This window comes from Zingiber officinale, chromosome 10B, assembly GCF_018446385.1.
Source record: "Zingiber officinale cultivar Zhangliang chromosome 10B, Zo_v1.1, whole genome shotgun sequence".
NCBI classification, from domain to species: Eukaryota; Viridiplantae; Streptophyta; class Magnoliopsida; order Zingiberales; family Zingiberaceae; genus Zingiber; species Zingiber officinale.
In genome coordinates this window covers 10,883,820-10,904,579 of record NC_056005.1, presented here as the reverse complement: position 1 = coordinate 10,904,579, position 20,760 = coordinate 10,883,820, and the positions used below count along the sequence as shown (strand labels likewise).

The window sequence follows — 20,760 nt, the reverse complement described above, 5'->3', positions numbered from 1 at the left end:
AAATCGGCGGAAAGGAAAGATAGCAGCATAGATAGCAAAAGGTCAAGGTGCATATCCAAATCAGTGAGAGGAAAATAGATAGCAGCATAAGCTAGAAGCCTATAACCATGTAATAAAAAGTATTTACACAGTGCAACGAAAACATCTGCAAAGCATTGTCAAAGTCTATTGTAATGTTCACATGAAGAAACAAATCTTGACTCGACAACAATGCGTGAAGAAATAGATCTAAGAATTTAAAACTCAAGTAATAAATCAATTTTCATTCACGACGGAAAACTTATCTCAATACAGTACGGGTCTGAAGGAAGAAAGCAATAAAACTATATCACTCAAAGATTTCCTTTTTACAATCCGCAACGGGAAGCATAAACTGGAAACATCAACCAATGAGGATATGCTAAAACTTAATGCGGAAGATTGTTTTTCATTGGCTACAACTGATCACGCCTTCACAACTAGAGCAGATAGTCTAAATAGGATGCTTGAACTGCATTAGAAGAATGAAAATCTTGCATCATGTCTAGAAGAAAATAAACAATACTGTTCAACCTTTATTTCTTCTTTTGAGCAATCCTGCCCCTGAGCTGCGGTTAAATTGGAGACTATGTGTCCAGTAATTTCATCTTTCAGAGAATGTGGTATTGCATTAAATCCGGCTGTGTTCCCATCTACTGGGCCACCATAGTGGAATAAAGAGAAGGGTGGATGTTCATTGTTTGACTTGGCACAATGTTCACCAATGCAGTTTTCTGCAGGAGATTTTGATGGCACTTGTCTATTTGAAAATGACCTCTCATGGCCTATCGGCTCAATAGGAGAGTGTGATTGTTGAAACCCACAGGAATGGTCATGATTCTTTTGTTCTTGAAAGGTTCCAACATCCGTTCTGTTAGCTGTTGGATACAAGAATTCTTTGTTTGCATCAAAAACAGATAAGGCTACAGGTTGCACAGGATTGTAATGAACAGCGAAATCAGATTGATTGTTTGTCAATGGACAACATCCTAGATGATTTGGGAGCAAATAATGGTTTGCCTGAGGATATGTCATGAATCCATTACAAGCTTGTGGCCAAGGATTGATGTTCCAGGTATGGTAGCCCAAGGCTGGAGAGGGAACATATGGCAGATTCATACTATGGTTTGCTCCTGGCAATATGTGTTTAATTGGAGGTGCTATAACATATCCAGGTTGTCCATTATAGGATTCACTGGCTACAACTGATTTTTCAATGGGATGATCACATTCCAAACAGTTCTTAGATGGGCAACCTGCAACAGAGCTTGCTAAAGAATCATCTCCATTTGTCTTACCCTTGTTATCTGGAAATCCATCTAACAATCTTTGGAAAGAATCACTATTGGGTGTCGATGAATCTCTACCAGAAGATTGTTGGGAAGCATCTTCAGAATCTGAAGTTACTGATGACTCTGCATTTTGCCCACTTGAAGAGCTAGTGCTGCTATCTCCCTCACTAGGGCATGAAAAACAGTTATCTGAACTAGAAGAGCTCCTTACTGGATCAGAAGCAGTGATCTTGGCGGGGTTGAAACTGTCCTCTATATCATTCTTTGAATAATATTCTTTCTTTATTAAGAGACCAAGTTTATCATGACAATCAACATGAGTACCAGTATGAAAGTCATCTAAATTATCCTGGCAAACATGAGCATCACAACTCATCATCGTAGCTAATTTTTCTGAACTGGTAGAATGGTCAGCTGAGCATACATCGCTAACCGATTCAAGTCTAATATGTTGCTGACAACGACTTTCACCTTGTCCAAAACCTGTTTCTGTGGGCAGTTGAGAATCAGTATGGTTTCTAGAACACTTTTTCCGTGCATCCAGTGGCTCCCAAACCTGCTTCCTGGAAATCTCTTTGGCTGGAGAATTACTAACATGTTTCCCTTTTTGAAAGGAAAAATTCTCCGGTAAATAATAACCAATACCATATTTAGCATTCTGATAGGACAACCTGGGCATATGCACTGCATGTTCTGGTTTATTGGCAATCTTTATCTGCTTCCCTAATCTACTCACTGAATCATGATACCCAGCTTTTTCACTGTAATCCTCCAGCTGATTACAGCTAGAAGATCGGTAGTCAAATCTATCTTGATCTCTCACCTTTTTAGCATTGCAGTTTCTATGATTATGCTTTGCAAACCTTTCTTTTGACATCCTGTGCAAACTATTTGTGCCTCTGGAGGAACACAAATGAATGCCAGCTTCATCTTGTTGATTGTTAATCTCTTTGCTATTATAGCATCGGCGTCTATCATACCATTTGGATGCCAGATCTGAAATATAATCTTTTCTTGGTCCCGGTTTCCGTCTTGATAATTTTGAGTATTCAGATGCAGAAGTCTCATAATTAACATGGAATTTTTCATCAATGTCAGATTGTTCGAAAGTTTCATGATTCAAACTGATGCCTGAGGACTTCTCAACCATATTCTCACAGGAATCAGGGTTTTGAATAATAGAATTATCACCTTGTTCACCAATAGAATCCCCAGAATGCAAAATGATAAATGATTCATCATGAGAACTGATAGATGATATACTTGAATCTGCAGGCAAAGAATCATGTGACTTATATTCAGTAAGCTTCGTTTCCCTCTCCCTAACTTTTTCTTTTAGCCTCTCTTTTCTTCTAAGTTTCTTTTCCCGTTCTTTAGTTTTTTTCCTCTCCTTGCGTTCCTCTTCTTCACGTTTCTCTTTCTCTTCTTCCTCAAGAAGTTTAGTCTGAGAAATAATCAATAGTTTCAAATATAAGAACCTGAGAAATCACAGTCTTTAAGCCTTGCAATATTTGGTAACAGAAAAAAGATTTAAATTCTTAACTATCTAAGATCCAGAAACAATGAATTACCTGCTTTTCTAAAGTAACAACTTCTTTGCAAGCAACATGAAGACACTCTTCAAGCATTTTTAGGGCAAGACAAACAAATATACAATGTGCATTTTGTCGTGCGGTACCTTCTCTGAATGCTTTTTCAACCTGGAAAAGTATTGTCATTTAGTTACAGGACGAAGCTTGAATATTGTTTGTAATTTAAAAACTACATATTTTACACTGCTTCTAATTCTTTCTTACAGGGCTACTTCAAGGTTGTGATTCATTGTGATTTTAATATGGATCTGATAAGGCAAATATGATCAGCAATAAAATTCAAAATGAGAAACCTTTTTCAAAAGAAAAGAAAGAAAAAATTAAAATGAGGAACTCATTTCACAATCAATATTATAGCTGGGTGCCAGGTAGGCTTGTGCCAAATTTTATGCAGCACAGGTTTGTCCCAACAAATTGAGGTGTGGCAGATCATGTTAGGTATATTCTCATGATACCAGTATCATCTAGATATGAAGCTCGAGAGTTATCATAGTCATTATCAGCTATATATAAAATTGCAACTCAGGAAAACTACTGTAAACATCTGTAATAAGTTCCATTGTTAACAACTAAATTATAAGTGTGATTAATGCAGCAAGTAAAAGATAAATGAACCCAGAGGCACCTGTTCTTTGAATATAACAGTTGCAGCATCTAGAAGAAACTCCCTAGCCAGTTCAGGACTCTTAGCATGCTTCTGTGATCGGGAACCATCTGTGTCAAGCTCATTTCCATCTTTCTCCATTGCATCATCATCCTGTTTTAGTAAATAAATTAAGAAGCAAAAAATAATATAAATTGATTAAAACAATTTCATGAGTTCGATGATTACATCATCCTTGTAAAGCTCATAAACAACAATTTTCAATCACAAATACCTCTTCTTCATCAGCTTCCTCAGCATGTTCAAAGAAATTTCTAACGCTAACCCCTTCTGTGACTGTCACAAAACCATCACCTACTATCAGCCTGTGATGAACACAATCTCGTCCCTTAAGTGCATGAGCCTTTACAGAGAGTTCAGTGCAACGACCGTCAAGTTTCCAAGCTCTAAGTGTGATATAGCAAGCATCAAAACTACCAAGATCAAGTCCAGTTACTTGGACCTTTACATTCAAGCCAACATCTTCAAAGCCTAAAATGTCAGTTTGTCCTTCTCCAGTGCCAATTGCCCATTCAAAATGGTGATAAGCTCCAATTGCATCAGGAAAAGCCTGCTGCCAGTCAGCTTGAACAGAATCTTCCGTTACCTGAGAGGTGAATATATCAAGGTCATCTGTTAGCTTCCACTTTGAATAGCACTCTCCATAACAGATTTACAAGCTGTTTAAAAGTAGTTCCTTCTCAATAACTGCTGCCTTGCCACTCAACATTTTCACGTTAAAAAAAATGTTAAAAACAAATTAAGACACTAAATATTACGATATTAACACAGATAACTCTAGCATAATCAAACCTGATATTGGAAAGCTGAATCTGCAACACAAAACCATCTAGTGCAACAAGGCTCTTTGTGCAGACGCTTCAACTCCTTTAATTCTTTGAATTCACGAATAACATTTCTTCTACAATCTCTGCAAAACCGCTTGCTGTCAAACCTGCAACATTCAAACTGAATTTTACAATCATTGCAAAATATAATACATGTAACCAACTCAAGTAGTCGGGACTCACAGCTCATTGAAATATTAGTATATAGATATGAGAAACAACAATTTCTGTAAGTTAGGCACTTAGGTGACTAAATTTTGGAAAAATACAGAGGAAAATGATTCACTTTCAATCAAAACCTTGCCATATTTCCTGGATTCAATTGATTAACATGGTTCAGATATCATGACACCACAACTATTCATTACAATTGTTCAAATGTTAAATGGGCATGAAACTCATCTTTTTCAAGCACAACAAATGAAATGAGTATTATGTGAGGGATTAATGTGCAACTTATTCTAAGAGGGATCAGAATAATGTTTGCTATGCTCGAACATTTGTTGTGTACTGTCATATATTGGCTAAGATTCTCCATGTACATTTCTTTTGTCATAGTATATCAGCATCCTCAACTTAGATAATTAATTGTAATGATGAACTTTAATGCAGATGATATATATTCTTTGTCAAATATAGCAACTACATCTTCAAATCTAATTGCACTGCCAATCACACAGTCCTTGTTAAGAGCAGTCATTCTAGTGCCACATCTCCCTCTGATCTCCATTTGAGACAACGCAACAAGCACACTTAGCTGCTCTCAGTTCTCTCTATATCATACGTCAATTTGTTATTGTAGCATTTCCTCTTACTGTCCTAATTTGTTTTTTATGAGATTCCTTTTCTTTGTTATCCTATATGCCTTGTAGAAAATCAAGCATTTCCATTTCTTTATTAGATAATATCAGATAATTATTCTCACTAATTAGTCCTAACTACCAAGATGGAAAAACACTGGAATAAAACAACTAGTTTGTGAGATTCTAGAAAATCTGCTTGTTTATTCATCTGCAGGAAAAATTACAATGTGTGCAATATAAGAATGCATAACTAATTGTGCCCTAAACGACTGTTTGTAAAGTATAAGAAAATTTACATTGCAATGTAAATAGTTGTCTTAAAATATAATAATACAGTATAAACTTGATGGTCACTCTAGAACAAACAACCACAACTGTTAAGCAACAATCTTTCCTTTTTCATTCCCAAATTTATTACATCTATCCTATATACATGTGTTTTTTGTTGACAGGACTTTTCTTAGAAGTGTAGATGAACAGTTATTTGAATCAACATCATGCCAATCAAAGAGGCAAAAATCTCCAGCTTAGAAACTTCTTTTTCTGATAAATACAACTATAAACACACACTTAGACACTAAATAAACAAACAGACTGCAAGTTTGATTTGAAAGTTCCGTCCTTTTTCTTTTAGTTCCTATGCATCTAAGATTTTGTGATAGAAGAGTAAAGAAAGATATTCCAATAGATTTTATATGATGTGGGATTCTTCATTCTTTGCTTTGTGTTAGTTAAAATACTTAAAATGTAAAGCCCATTTTTTTTAATATTAATACTAGAATATCACCTTTATACTCTAGAAGATGTTCCTATAGAACAAGTTGACACTGTGCAAAAACAAAAAAAGCTTCACCTGTATATAAGTCTCTCAATAAAATCCTCCTCCTTCATCCGTAAGAGAGATAATCTGGTTTCCTCACCTAAAGCGGACCAGAAGTCCACAAGTGTATCACAAGAATGTCGAGCAGTGTGCAAAGCACATGTCTCTCTTGATCCATGTCCTTTACCATAATTAGCAATCCCTTGGCTAATCCAACCCCTGCCTCCACCTCCACAAGCATCGGGATAAAGTAATTCACGTTCGTGTTCCCTAGCTTGAGCACTATCAAACGCCTACACAATTACAAAAACTTGAAGCGTAAAATTTCAAGAAAACAACAATCAAGAAAATAATAATTAAGAAAAATAATAATGCATCAAAAGACTTAAATATCTTATGGACAGGAAAGCATGAGGGAAAAAAGTGAGAACGAATATGAAGAGTATAAAATGAAAAGCATGAGCATTTGAAGTCCTTGAGATATGATAACAATAGCAAGAACAACATACATTTTGCAGTGGCTTCAGTGACCTTGCCCCAACAAAGCAGTCAAGAACTGTGAGAGCACCATGCTTAGTTGTTGTCAGACCACCCCAAGGATGCAGCGATGGATCCTGTACCTCATCTATGTCACCATGGTTCTGGGATTGGCAATTCCCAGCTCTATCTGAAAGTTGAAAATCAGAACCTTCCTGTTGCATTGACTTCCCATAGTTTACAATTTGCGAGAAGCCTTCCAGAAGCAACCCATTGCATCTGGAACAGTAGAGGTTCCTCCTAGCTTGTTCAAATAAAGTCTGTTTATCGAGCCTCAGGAACTCCTTTCGAGCATGAAGGGATAGATCACTCCAGAACTAATTCATTTACATTGTCAACAAGATTAACATTCGCCATGTTAAATCATTTGCAAGATATAAATCAATGACTATAAAAATAAAATACGCAGACTGTGAAGAACAAATGAATTAAAATGTCATTCACGGATAGACATCCATATGAACAACATTTAGATTAAGAGATTTAACATTGTACCCTTTGCATCAATCAATAAAACAAAGAATTCTGGAACCCAATTCACTTGTCGAGAGCCAATACATGCAATACAAGAAATATCACTGACCTTTGATCTAAATTTATGATTCTCAAGGTAAATATGGATTAAACAGGTCAAGATATGCTGCCAAACTAATAGCTAGGCCTCAAGATTCTGCGCCAACATTTCACAGATCCAAACGAAATTGCGAAAAACACATTATATGGAAAATATTGCCGTAAATTCTGGCTGAAATCCGATTGAAACAAAATGTTTCCACTATAAGTGAACTACCGGATCTAGAACCAAACAAAAGGGCTAACCTCCAAGAAAGATCAAGAAAAACAAGAAAGAAAAATTGCAAATCAATAACTATGTAGAAAAAAACGAAAAGAAACCGAATCAAGAAACTAAATCAATCCATTCCTCCAATTTACCTTCTGCAGCTGATCAAATGAGATGCTGTCGCGGTGCCTGGACCAGATGCCGTCCGATGACGCGGATCGGGCGGGCGACGAGAATTCAGCGCATCTTGTTAAGAGTCCAGGCATCGTGTATCACCCTGCCCACACTCTCACTCTCCTTGGCAACAAATCCTCGCAGATCCGCCTGCGTTCGCGTTCGTCATCCACCGCGGCGTGGAGATCAACGACGGAGCGGGGTGGAGGACGGCGATCGATGAGACGTCGGATTGGGATCGGATTGGATTCTTACAGGCGCCGGGAGCGATCGTAATCGGGAGGAAGAGGACTCGGCGAGGGTGGGAGAAGGGGGTTACGAGGGGTCGAAATGGCACGGACGGCGCGGGGGAGTCTGTTGATGCGATCAGATCTCGTCCCTTTTTCTATTCCTCCTCATTACTGGTCTTTGCGTTAAATAGGCAAGGCGTAAATCCATTCCGTAAGCAGTAAATCGCAGTGACGAGCTAGTGAGATTTAATATATGTAAAGGGCTTCTCTAAAAAACACATACCAGAAATGAACTCCCACAGATTTCGACACGTCTATTGTGCCGTGAACTCGTGAAGGTGGATTTGATTATCCTTAAAATTCTCTGCTCATCATTTTATAAAGTTAATTTAATTAAAAATTGTAAGGATATGATATTAAAATTGGAAAAATACGATATTTAATCTATTTAAAGGGGTGTTTTTGAAAAACAAAACAAATGTGATGCCATCGTGTATTCATATCCATTTAATTAATTTAAGTATATCTGCTAAGTATATTTAATAGCAAAAAAATATGTCACATAGTAATTTAAGCATCAAATTTACCATTTATATTCAAAAAAATAATTATAGTATATAATTTTGATTAGTGGGCGTCTGAAATTCGACTAAATACTTGATATATTGATAATACGAGACATTTAATTTGATACCTAATGGCACCGGATTAAATAGGTAGATATTGTCATTTCATTTGGATAAATTTGCTATGGTAAAAATTACAAATTAAAAATAAAAAAAAAATGCAAAAGACCAATCAGAATATCGCCCCCAAACATATTAAAGGGCAAATGAATATTTATTCTTTCTATATTACTAAGAAAGAATATTAAAAATTAATTAATATTTTTTATTTAAATTATCATGATGTAATAGAGATAACGGTACCATATGGTCCATAGCTCGATCGGCTCAATTCTATCCACGATTTAGTCAGTGTAATCTTCAATCTGTCTTATTTGAAAAGTCAAGATAGTGTGATTCATATATAAATTTAAATTAGAATAGTCAACTCATAGTCAAACTTAGTTTGGGTCAATTTGAGTTACATCTAGATCGAGCTTTCAAGGACGTGACTATTACACAAGTAACTAATAGCTCAATGGAATATAACCGTTACACAATTCGTCAATAAACCCAAAAGATACAACTATTATGTAGGCCAACGATAGTCACAAATAATATAGCAATTTACAACAAAATACTAGTGGAAGAAGATGAGATCTTCTAGGAGAGAGGAAAAAGATTCGTCCTTTACAGATCAAGATATCACTTCATCATTTATATAAGATAGTAGTCTTTTAGGGGAGAGGGAAGAGATTCATCCTTCAAAAATTAGGACACCACTTCACCATCTATATAAGTAATAGTGACAGTGTTAAGAAATACACAAGGAAATAAATATTTTAGTATTCTCTCTTTACTACCATCTTCTTCAATTTGTTTTCTCCTAATATAATTTGAATATCGGATAGGTACATTAATATATAGTTTAGCTTTCTTCTACTATCTTTTTAATCCTTTCAAAAGTTAGCGTTGAAGATCTTTGCTCTAATCTATACGATTATTTGATGCAGCAAAAAGTAACTCGACAATAATTGTCCTAACAAGAATTGATTTAGCGAAAATCAACTTGACACATAACCGATCTATTTAAAAAATTCAACCGTAAATACGTAATAGGATGCTCTTAGCTTCTAATCTTATACCAAATCATATCATATATTAAATAGGTAAATTCTTATATATTATAATTTATCAAAACTTATTTATTTTTTTTTAAAAAAATTATGTTAGATTTTTATTGGGATAATAATATTTTGTTTAAAAAATATATTATTTTATAAAAGAATAATTCATATAAAGAATGAGAGGCCACTCCTCGTTGCCCTGCTCCGAAGACCACTCTATGGTTTGTTTAACTGCTTCTATTTATTTCATTAATTTCAATGATGTAATTTACTCGCTAAACCTCTTCTGCAACAGTCGGAAAGTAGGAACTCGGTCTCGTCACGTGCGACGACGCTGAGCTCTCTGAGTACTCAGACAATTTATGACGTCAGTGCGTTCGCCACGTCGATTCATCCTTCGAATCGAAGGGAACGAATTGCCTGCCTCATGTCTGGACCGGTCCGTCCAATCTCCCCATGAGAAACGGGACAGTCCTTCGATCTGACGACTGACGTTTTCCTGCCATTCCGTACCCACATAATTGGACGGCTCTGATTCTGTCGCCACGGACCTTCACCCCACCTCCTTGCTTTTCCACCGTCCTCCGCACGTCTGCTGGGCTCCTGCTCCAATCGCACCGTCAACTCTCGGCAAGTAAACGGCGACACGACACGCGCGACATCTGCCACCCTCATCACTTCATCGACAGCGTATCCAAAGCTCCATTACCAATCGTGGGCTTGACATTTAAATAATTTACCAATAATTTTCGCAGCGTGAGTGCGAGAGGGTAAGGGTATTATGGTCATTATGGATGTCGATTTGTACTTTTATTAAGTGAAAAGTCGATGTCTCCTGCCGTTAGTAGCCGTTTCTGTCGAGCCTCAACGCCGTTAAATGACCATACGTTACTGCTCCAACTCCCCGCATCGGCTGCTCTGCTCCCGGCCGCGCTCGCTCGCTCGCCCGTTGGATCGTCGCACCCCCTCTCCGAGGTGCATTGATGACGCCGGCCGGCGGCCTTGGACATTAACTTTCCGCGGGACCTTCCGTAGAGACGTAAGCGCAGATGTCGCCTGCAGCGGAGGAGGTGAGGGAGGTGGAGAGTTCGTGGGAGGTGGCGCTCCGAAGGTTGATACCTCCCGGAGCGCCGATCCCCGATGAGGAACATCTGGATTACTCCATCGCCATCGGGCATGATCTACCGCCGGATCCCCGCCGCGGTCACGAGGCGGAGATTTTGGACCTTCACGGTGCGTCTGGTTCTTCCGTCTTTGATGGATTCGGCCACTCCAACGTAGGAGGGACTCGGTTTAACCGTCGTAGGAGCAGCGACCCGCCACGGCGAACGCCTACTGACAGGAATAGGTCTTCCTCCGTCGCTTGCGCGCCGGCGGAGCCTGTCGGCAGTGCTTTGCATTCCGAACCTAGGACATCCTCGGCGCGTCGTGCTGGATCCTTCTCCGGCTCCCTGATTCATCCGCCATCCGGGGAGGTCGTGCTTAGAGGGGAGACGAGTTCGGAGGAGGACGTCGCCGGCAGCGCCAAAGCTGCATCTCCAGCTCCTTCGCCGGTGAAGGAGAGGAAAAAGGGCGTTTGTTGCCGATGTGGAAAAGGTAACATTTTGAAGGACAGGGAGGCTTGCTTGGTGTGCGACGCGAGGTACTGCAGCAACTGTGTTCTCAAGGCCATGGGATCGATGCCGGAGGGGAGGAAATGCGTAGGTTGCATTGGCCAGCCGATTGACGAATCTAAGAGATCGGGTCTGGGTAAGTGCTCAAAGATGTTGTCCAAGCTTTGTGGCCCGTTGGAGATCAGGCAGGTCATGAAGGCGGAAAGGGAATGCGCCGCGAACCAGGTCAGGCCTCAACAATTGGTTGTCAATGGAAGACCCTTGCGGCAGGAGGAGCTTGATGAGGTATTGGGGTGCTCGATGCCACCGCAGAAACTCAGACCTGGGAGATATTGGTATGACAAGGATTCAGGGTTCTGGGGGAAGGTAAAGTATTTGCCCCTTATCTTGCCTTGCTACTTTATCATTAATTTATTAGAAGCTGAAACTCGAGGACTCAAGATATTATAATCTCAAGGATTAATGAATTGTGCTATGGTTTAGATCATAGTATTTCATAGCCCAGCAACCCTTTTTACCCCAAAGGGTAAGTAGAGTAGAGGATAAAGCATTAGGCAAAATATATATCTTTTTAGTTATTCTTGTCATTTTTGAACTTCCTGGTTGTAGAATGTTGCTCAGTTTGATTACTTTCAGGTACCATTTGTGCAACTTCTCTTTCTTTTTCCTGCTGTGCATCCATTAGAAAAATACAATTTTTGTTTCTATTTGGCAGGAAGGTGAGAAACCTGACAGGATTATTAGCTCGAAACTTAATGTAGGAGGTAAGTTGCAAGTAGATGCAAGCAATGGCAACACACAAGTGTATATAAATGGCCGAGAAATCACAAAATTGGAACTGAAAGTTCTTAAGGTAAGTGTTCTCTGCCCATGTGGTCATTGAAATACAAAAGTTTTGGCCACTTTTTTTTTCTTATCCTTTTTCATGTTAATACTGACTACTTTTATCTTGCTGTTATGCTTTAGGTTAATAAGTATTTCCATATGTTGCATGGAACTAGTTGTGTCTTCATGTGTTAGATACATGGATAGGCAACTACGAAAATAATTAGGGAACCAAATTAAACAAAGACTGCAAAACATTTATGTGGCTAAGTATGATGTGAATCACAAATCTCTATCAACCTTACCGAGTGACCTCAACAAGCAGTTGTTAGGGTCTTAGGTATAAATACCTATAAAACTTGTTACTGCAAAACTCAGGGCCTACTTCAAAACACAAACAAGGATCACATGCGTGTTAATAGTAAAATGTAATGATCTGAAAATCAAATTTCTATTATTTTACTACTCTAATAATCAAATGTGTCTGCATGCTAGTACATGGCCAGTGTAGTTCCCTTGTAGCTGTAAGTATTTCTAAGTCCAAAATTGGCCAGTGTTGAAACAAAGTATATAACTGTGAGCATGCTATATACATAATATGCTTAATGGCTAAGTGAACAAATAAAACGAATTCTACATTAAGACCTAAACTAGCTCTCTCGATAGCATTATGTTAGCTAGCTCAGTCGGTAGTAAGTGTGCGAAGTACAAGCGTTATGATAGTTGTACTCACATTTGATCGAATGTGGCATACCTCCGCATAATGTTGGAGAATAGTGGAAAACCCATAAGTCCAATGATATAAGACAAGTGTAATACTATCGAAGTGATATATATGCTTAAAGATGGTTGGAAAATAATGATGAATCTATGCTGGTAAAGATCAATGTTTAGCAAATGAGCAAGGGTGAAAAATGGCAAGCTCTAGAAGCCCAACTATGAGATTTAGAGTGGCTTATAGTGATTTTAGATGGGACTTTGGCTCATTTATATGCTAGTTGAGGCTTTGGCCAAGTGTACTGGTCATGACTTCAACCCATGTACTAGATGATACACTCTTGTTGTTGGGAGTTTTGTTGAATAGATAACTTGCTTTAAAAGATAATAAACTGTGATAACCTAAAGTTTATAATTGATAACTACGTAAAGTTAATTATGATTCATATTTATGTTTAGAGAAATCTAAATTCATGCACAACTATTATTGACCCACTTATCAAATTTGTGCTTATTCCCCCTCTTTATTATTTATTTGGCCTCTAGTTACAGAATGATTACGGAGTGTCATCATTGGTTTTGTTGTCTCCTTTGAGGCATATTGTTTAATTAAGTTATTTTGCTCTAATATTACTGATCCTGTCCGAAAACGGGAAGGTGGCTAGTTGGGGATGTGGCTGCTGTGCTAACTAGAAGTAGACCGCACCCCGCTCTGCAAAATAAGCAATGTCAGTGTTGAGCCAGGGAAGGGGTCCTCGGCGTTGGCCCTCCGACGCTCAAGTCAGTCACCGAAACTGTAGAAGAAAGTGGAGCAACAATAGCACAAGCTCAAACAGTGAATCACGCGTACCTCCGCTGGTGTATGGACCTCTTTTATATAGAGTCCTGGTGGACGACGTGCACGCTCTTCGAGACATGAGCACATTCTCCAATGTGTCCTATGAAAGGACATGTAAAGTGTCTCTAACAGCATACCTTAACAGGGTATGCACATCCTGCCAAGACAGTAGAAGCTTCTGCCGTACGATCCGCTTGTTAACCATGCCTCGTGTCAGCGACACTATCTCCCAAAAGGATATTGAGAGATACGACAATGGTCCCGCCGCTTGGCCGAGCGGGGTAGCCGCTCGACCAGGACTCCTCCGCTCGGTCGGCTTCGGCTGCTCTTCCTTGTGGTGACTGGTAGCTTGTCCCCTCCCGATCGGACAAGAGCTCCGGTCTCCTTAGCGTTCTGCCGCACCGCACTGAGTGTCTGGCGATCTTACCATATTGTTCCGAGCTAGACGAGTGGTCAATTCGGACAAGCCTCCTGCCGATCGGACATTGCTTGCCCCGACTGGCCTTTGTAGTTGACCTTCGTTCGGCCACCATAGGCGAGCTCTTTGATAGACGTTGATCACCTTGACTTTGACTTCCACCTTGGCAGCTGACCTGTACCGGGCGACCCCCCTTTATCGCCGTATCAATTACTATAGACTATGCGTCAAGCGACGTTTGCCTCCGAATGAGTCTAGCCGAAAGGCATGCAACAACATTGATATCAAAGCAAAACTAATTCTAGACATTGTAAGGCATTAGAAAATTGTACATGCATGATGGTGTAGCCACGATTGGGCCTCAGCATGCCACTGATTAAGGAGGATTCTGGGCTATAAGTTTAGAATTCTAACTCAAGTAGTGAGCTTGGTAAACATAGACGCGTTAGCTATTATTAAGTTTTGCTTAAACATTTTGGATTGGTGGATGGATCTAACAAGTTAATGAAGCAATTCTCTCATTTAAGTGAGTTGTGACTTTTTGTATGCCACTACTTAATTGATTGGTTTAATGCAAAATATTTAGAGCTACATATGGTCATTACAATAACACTACATTAAAATTGCATAATAAGGTTAATAATTTTGAGGCTCATATGTTGACCAACAAGGCTCACCAATCTAAATGTCCACAACTTCCATACTTATATTGGCGTTCTATGTCATGTTTATGAAAATCAACCAGAAGAGGGCGATTCTAATTGATGTGCTATTTGGATTTGTTGATGAATTAGTGTAGGGTAGAGGGGCTAATGCACCATCACCAGCTAGAATTCCATGGAAGTCTAGGCATGCCTTTTGAGTTCTTAGCCTGAACTGAAATTTGTGTTGTCTTTTACTTCTCTTATTATGTACGACTAGAAGTTATATTCTTGTTTAGGTTCTTTCTTGAATTTAGATGATCACCTTGATCACCTGTGTCTAGCAAGAGGCTATAGTATATAGTGTGCCTTGTTGAAAACCAACACCTAACTCAACCTCATTTGAGACGCTCACGCCATCCCCTCTAGTATGGACGCTTGTTGTTTTTCTATTTGGAATAATTATTCTTCAGTTTTTTATTCCTTCTAGGTTGATGTTTAATTGCAACACTTCAACTCCATGCTTTGTTTTTTTTTTTTACTTTTCTATTGATGCTTAGGCTAAGCTATGTTATATGTGAATCTTATTGGATCTTTTTTTGACTTAAAATTTAGTTGGCAAATGTGCAATGCCCGCGAGATACTCATTTCTGGGTATATGATGATGGTTCTTATGAAGAAGAGGGTCAGAATAACATTAGGGGAAAGATTTGGGAAAAGGTACTACTTTATTCAATTTGTTGTTTTTTGTACTATTGCTTGCTATCTTTTCTCCAAATAGTTTTTATATGTAACTGTACCATGTAGGCATCAACTCGTCTCTTATGTTCATTGTTCAAATTGCCTACCCCTCCTGAGAACCCTCCTGGATCCAAGGAAGTTATATCTACTTATTCAATTAGATCGGTGCCAGAGTATCTGGAGCAAAAAAGACTGCAGAAACTTTTGTTACTTGGCTTAGAGGGTTCAGGGACCAGCACTATATTTAAACAGGTATTGTTACTTGTTACCCTATTCTAAAGTTCTATAGTATATGACCTATCCTAAGTGCAGTTAGAGCAGTTTTTAATGACTATTATAATCTGGCAGGAAGCATACCCATCCTTGAATAATAGTCATCTTGTTAAAATTCATTTGCCACTTTGCTATGTTCCTAAAGTGTCAAATGTTCTCTCATGTGCTAGTCACTATTCCAAAGGCTAGTAGCCACCCGTGATTTATCTCCTCCATGTTGGCCTGGGACAGGTTGGCAGGGCGTTGGGGGCGAGCGTAATCTCCTTTTGCCACCAAATGTTCCTTCCTAATAATATTGTTCTCTGTATGCAATTTCTTTTGATTTTCCATACGTGCATATCCACCTTATGTATCAAACCTTCCTTATTAATATTGCTCTTTGTAGTATCATTTCCTTCAAAAATACTTATACTTGATCATCCATGTAATTTTGTATTTGAATATACGCAATCATGTCCAAAAACAGAAGTTCTATTAACCATGGTCATTCATACAATTAGCTCGTGCAAGTGGAATGGCACAAACAAAGGAAAACAGTTTAAATGACTATTTGTGATTCTAACTGTTGTTATGGCTAATTTAATCCATTTTTATATTTATCTTCCTTTGCATTCTGCTGAGACTTGGCAGACTTTTACTTCAATGGAGGATGGAGATACATTCTGCTTATTTCAATTGTGATATCTAATTTGCAGATATTAACCCTTATGTGAACTCATACCTAAAGTTTTTTCAGATTTTGATCATGAGGGGTTTTTTGCGTTGAAGAACACAATGTGTTAGTTCTTCTTTAATTAGTTAGAATTCTACTATTTTCTTATCTAGTAGTTAGCATTTACCTTTGTTTCATCGCCAAGGAATTAACCACTTTGCCTTAGTGGATACATAACCTTATTTTCTTGTTTTTACTTGTTATGATAAAATCAAATGCTTTGAATTGTATCTGACGCAGATCCAAGAAATATCTTGGAAGTATTATTCCATGCTCATATCTAATCAATGTTGGCAGGATGAAGATCCCACCTTGGAACATGAAGAGATTAATAGAATTTCAATCATAGGGATGGAGTGTAGGAATTTAATAAAAATATTTTAGAATTATATTTGACATTTATGATTTATCCTTTTTATTATTTACAATATATAGTAGTAGTTTGAATATTTTAACACTATCCTTCAGTATAGTGAAGTGTAAATTAAAGTATTTGTAATACTAAATATACGAACAAATATCATTCTTAAAGGGTTCCATGTTACAAAGTAGCAATTTTTATAAGATGAATACAATAATTAAAGAGGATTATTCTACTTAAGTGTTAAAAATAATCTTATATAACTAAAAACTTAATCAAATGATTGACATAAGAGGTATTCTTGCTGAATATCAATCATTGAAATGCCTTGTTAAATGTAAATATCTTTTATTTAATCAAGGTTGTTGGCATTAATATTCTCGGTAAGAACAGTAAGTAGGCATATGATCAGATTTGAGGTTTGTAGGATCCTAACTCAATTTAAATTTGATCTGGGGTTACTTTAGCTATTAGGATCATAAGATCAGACGTCCAGTTTGCATTCTAGACTTTGATGTATCTAATAATGTTTCTTTTCCCAGGACATCTTATCGATCTGAAATTAACTTAAAGAACCAAAATATTGAACTTTGATGTCACATCCCATTCTTTCTCCATTTTGTGTCTGCATGTTTCTTACTATGGGACCTCCCTGTTTTCTTAAATTATGAAGGAACATAAAGAAAAAAGTAAGTCTTTTTTTCCATATAAAAGACTTGCATAGATGGTAAATATCAAACGAATGAATTTTTCCTGATAATGAAGTTTTTCTTTTCTGGAATGAATATGCATCATAGATTTTGACTTGTTCATTTGCATCATTATTTTGTGTCCTTTTAAGACACGCTAATTCTCTTTGACTATATAAATTTTTTTATTGGTATAATAGGCAAAGTACTTATATGAGAACCAGTTCTCTTATGAAGAAATAGAAAATATTAAGCTGATGATTCAAAGAAGCTTGTATAGATACCTTAGCACTTTGCTTGAAGGGCGTGAGCGCTTTGAGGATGAAGCTTTAGAGCGGAATAAATCTGAATCATCAAAGTCTACTATGCCTACAGATGGTTTAGGTAACATTTTCATCTGAATTTGGGGATAGCATTAGTGTTCGTGACTATTTCCTCATCTGCATATTTGTACTAGTATTCTTTAGGCTGAGAACATTTTTACAATACTTTGATTCTCGTCATCCATAAATAAACTTGTGGAATGCTGATTATGTAATGAATACAGGTGGAGGCGGAAGTCAGAAACATAACCAAAATGCATATTCAATCAACCAAAGATTAAGACATTTTTCTGATTGGCTACTTCAGATAATGGCTATGGGAGATCTAGAGGCCTTTTTTCCTGCCGCAACTCGTGAATATGCATCAGTTGTGGAGGAGGCATGGAGACATCCTGCAATACAAGCAACTTATAAGAGAAAGAATGAGTTGCCTTTTCTTCCTGATGTTGCCAGCTACTTTCTAGATCGGGTTGAGTACTTAAGTTGACCTTGAGATAATTTTATTCTTCGTTTTCAGATCTTAATTATTCCTATTGCTAATTTTATAACATTTACTGAAAGCCTTTTCAGAATAAAAAATTGCATTTGTTTAATCTAGTGTTTTAATTCCTGATTTAATAGTTCTTGTGCCATTTTACAGGTTTTCATATTCAAACTGTTAGCTTAACAGGCTACATTTTCTAACACAGACAACCTATAGTGTAGTTCTTAATAAACTGATGTAAATAGACTAGAATTGGTGTGTCTGCAGTATCCACTGAAACCCAAAATAGCATAGGTGGTCTTGTGGTAAGCTGCCACAAGCCAGCATGTGCAATTCGAGTACCATTGGAGTCTGATACATGAGGCCAAGTAAATTTTCATTAACCATACACTTGCTAGTTTGTTAATATAGAAATTCTTGAGGTTTGCATTGTGGGGTGGGAGAGCCATGAGGAGTAAAAGGGGTGAAATTGAATGAAGCATGATCGATCAAATTTAATGATTTCCAAGATTGTTATTTGTTTATTGTCATATGGTTGTCATGATCAAGTCATATTTGTATATAGTTAATGCATCGTCAATTAGTAGTGCTGAATTACTCGCACATCTGGTGTACCTGAACATTAGCAGTCCTACAGATACTTGGTAGTGTCTCTGCCCTTATCATTGGAAAGGGGATTATGCTCAAACCTTATCCTCTTTCTCTGTTTTCATGGAAATATTGAATGCTTTCAGCTTGTTTCTTCATTGAACATTCAACTGCAATAGAAACCATATTTACTTTAGATACTCGCTCCTTCTTTATGATTATGAATAGTTTAAACTATCCAGACATGAGATTACAATTCCTAGTCACAGTTACTTGAGAACTTTGTCTGCTTGTGCAGGCTGTGGAAATATCTAGCAATGACTATGAACCCACAGAGAAAGACATTCTGTATTCTGAAGGAATTACCCAGTGCAATGGGCTTGCTTTCATTGAGTTTTCTTTAGATGAGCCATATGCCGAGAAGTTTGATTGCTCACATCCCCAAATAAAGTAAGTTATCTGATGTTAATAACCTTTTTCCTCCAAACAAGTTGTTGAATAACAGACAATAGCCCGGTTTGACCGGATCATTCTATTACTGATCTCTATCAGTAGCAATTTCATTCATAATGATCACTTGCATTTGTTTGCATGAACTGGGTGCTCATTGAATGAGATTCAAACTCTCTATTCCAGGTATCAGTTGATTCGTGTAAGTTCAAAAGGGTTAAACGAAGGCTGCAAGTTGCTCGAAATGTTCGAGGATGTGCGTGCCATCATCTTCTGCGTCTCTCTCAGTGACTATGATCAGATGTGGCCCCAAAGCTCGGGTGAATTATGCAATAAAATGATGGCAAGTAAACACCTCCTTGAGAGTATAGCAAGCCATTCTTCTTTCAGGGAGACGCCTTTTGTTCTTCTTCTGAACAAGTATGATGCCTTTGAGGCAAAGATCAACAAGGTGCCATTAACAGTGTGCGAGTGGTTCGCAGACTTCAGCCCTGTGAAGGCGCGAGATGCACACCAGTCACTTGCTAACCAGGCATACTACTACATAGCCGTGAAGTTTAAAGACCTCTTTGCCTCCATCAGCAATCGGAAGCTTTTTGTCTTTCAGATGAAGGCTCGCGAACGAGCTACTGTTGATGGGGCATTCAAATACATACGAGAGGTCTTGAAGTGGGACGATGCAAAGGACGATAATATTTATGGTGACCTAGATGAGTCAATTTACAGTACAGATTTTAGCTCATCAGTGTATTTCAAATATGGATGATGATTCTGTTCAGGAATTAGTTCTGCTTCTTCTGTAGATAGTGAGCTATTCATTGTATTCAGATACTTGAGTATCCTATGAAATTCCAATGTGCTTATTCTATAGTTGTGCAAGAAACAGGTGTTCTGCTGCAAATTTGACGTGGATTTTGCATACCATGCCACTTTTTTTTTCAATAGCTAGAGATATTAGCAGATTTTTTAATTATATATATATTTTAAAAAGTAAATATATTAAAGGTAGCGTCTGGGTTTGGATTTAGGGGTGATAATTCAGATCGGATTTTGATTGGCAAGTTTAGGTCGACGGGATTTGAATCTGATATGAAATTATTACAATCAAAATCCAAGTTGAATCCAACTTATCTGAAATAATCTATTTATAAAAATATGTTCACCCTAATCTTAACTCAATTTGAAAAGATCAATTTTATAAAGATATACTTATTTTAATCCGAATTCAATCAGAATTCCATTCGAATCCAACTCAAAAATATTTATAAACGGATTTACAGATTATAATTGAATAATTTCATATTAATCTAAACTCGACCCATTTATTAATCGTGTCATATCCGAATCTAATAAAATTTAATCCTAACTTATTATTTTTTTATATTTAGTTCGGATCGTATTTTCATATCTGTCAAAAAATTACCACCCCTAATGGGATCCGGATCGTCGGACCCGATCTTGAAGTTATTAGATTAAATATTCAAGTAAACAAAATTCTTTAATTAATTATATTCTTTAAATTACTTTTTTTTAAATTTCTTTAAATATCTTAATAATTCTTTTTTTTTCTAATTTCTCTGACATTTCGCGTCCTATCTGCTCCTCCTTTCACTGTCT

General features: G+C 37.5%; 2 protein-coding genes across 2 annotated transcripts; one reads left to right on the top strand and one right to left on the bottom strand.

Moving 5' to 3' along the window:
* Positions 1-243: 243 nt before the first annotated feature.
* LOC122028807 lies at positions 244-7,905 on the bottom strand. The gene is made up of 8 exons (XM_042587723.1): positions 7,487-7,905; positions 6,526-6,870; positions 6,050-6,309; positions 4,359-4,500; positions 3,781-4,152; positions 3,528-3,659; positions 2,882-3,010; positions 244-2,754 (listed from the first exon to the last, which is right to left on the bottom strand). Exons 1-8 carry the CDS (start codon positions 7,598-7,600, stop codon positions 496-498), a joined length of 3,753 nt encoding a protein of 1,250 aa, XP_042443657.1. The 5' UTR covers positions 7,601-7,905; the 3' UTR covers positions 244-495.
* Positions 7,906-10,375: 2,470 nt separating this feature from the next.
* LOC122028874 (extra-large guanine nucleotide-binding protein 3-like) lies at positions 10,376-20,021 on the top strand. Its single transcript, XM_042587818.1, has 8 exons — positions 10,376-11,449; positions 11,799-11,936; positions 15,138-15,242; positions 15,330-15,515; positions 17,499-17,682; positions 17,846-18,090; positions 18,992-19,143; positions 19,330-20,021. The coding sequence occupies exons 1-8, from the start codon at positions 10,520-10,522 to the stop codon at positions 19,907-19,909; spliced, it is 2,520 nt and encodes an 839-aa protein (XP_042443752.1). The 5' UTR covers positions 10,376-10,519; the 3' UTR covers positions 19,910-20,021.
* Positions 20,022-20,760: the final 739 nt, after the last annotated feature.

What these genes read in the sequence shown, in the direction of transcription:
- LOC122028807 (XM_042587723.1), bottom strand. Translation starts at nt 7,600, where the DNA reads ATGCCTGGACTCTTAACAAGATGCGCTGAATTCTCGTCGCCCGCCCGA. An exon ending in AGGAAGCTGATGAAGAAGAG is followed by an intron (nt 3,660 to 3,780) that starts GTATTTGTGATT and finishes TTACTAAAACAG; the next exon opens with GATGATGATGCAATGGAGAA. An exon ending in TTGTTACTTTAGAAAAGCAG is followed by an intron (nt 2,755 to 2,881) that starts GTAATTCATTGT and finishes ATTATTTCTCAG; the next exon opens with ACTAAACTTCTTGAGGAAGA.
- LOC122028874 (XM_042587818.1), top strand. Translation starts at nt 10,520, where the DNA reads ATGTCGCCTGCAGCGGAGGAGGTGAGGGAGGTGGAGAGTTCGTGGGAG. An exon ending in TATGCCTACAGATGGTTTAG is followed by an intron (nt 17,683 to 17,845) that starts GTAACATTTTCA and finishes TAATGAATACAG; the next exon opens with GTGGAGGCGGAAGTCAGAAA. An exon ending in TGCTCACATCCCCAAATAAA is followed by an intron (nt 19,144 to 19,329) that starts GTAAGTTATCTG and finishes TCTCTATTCCAG; the next exon opens with GTATCAGTTGATTCGTGTAA.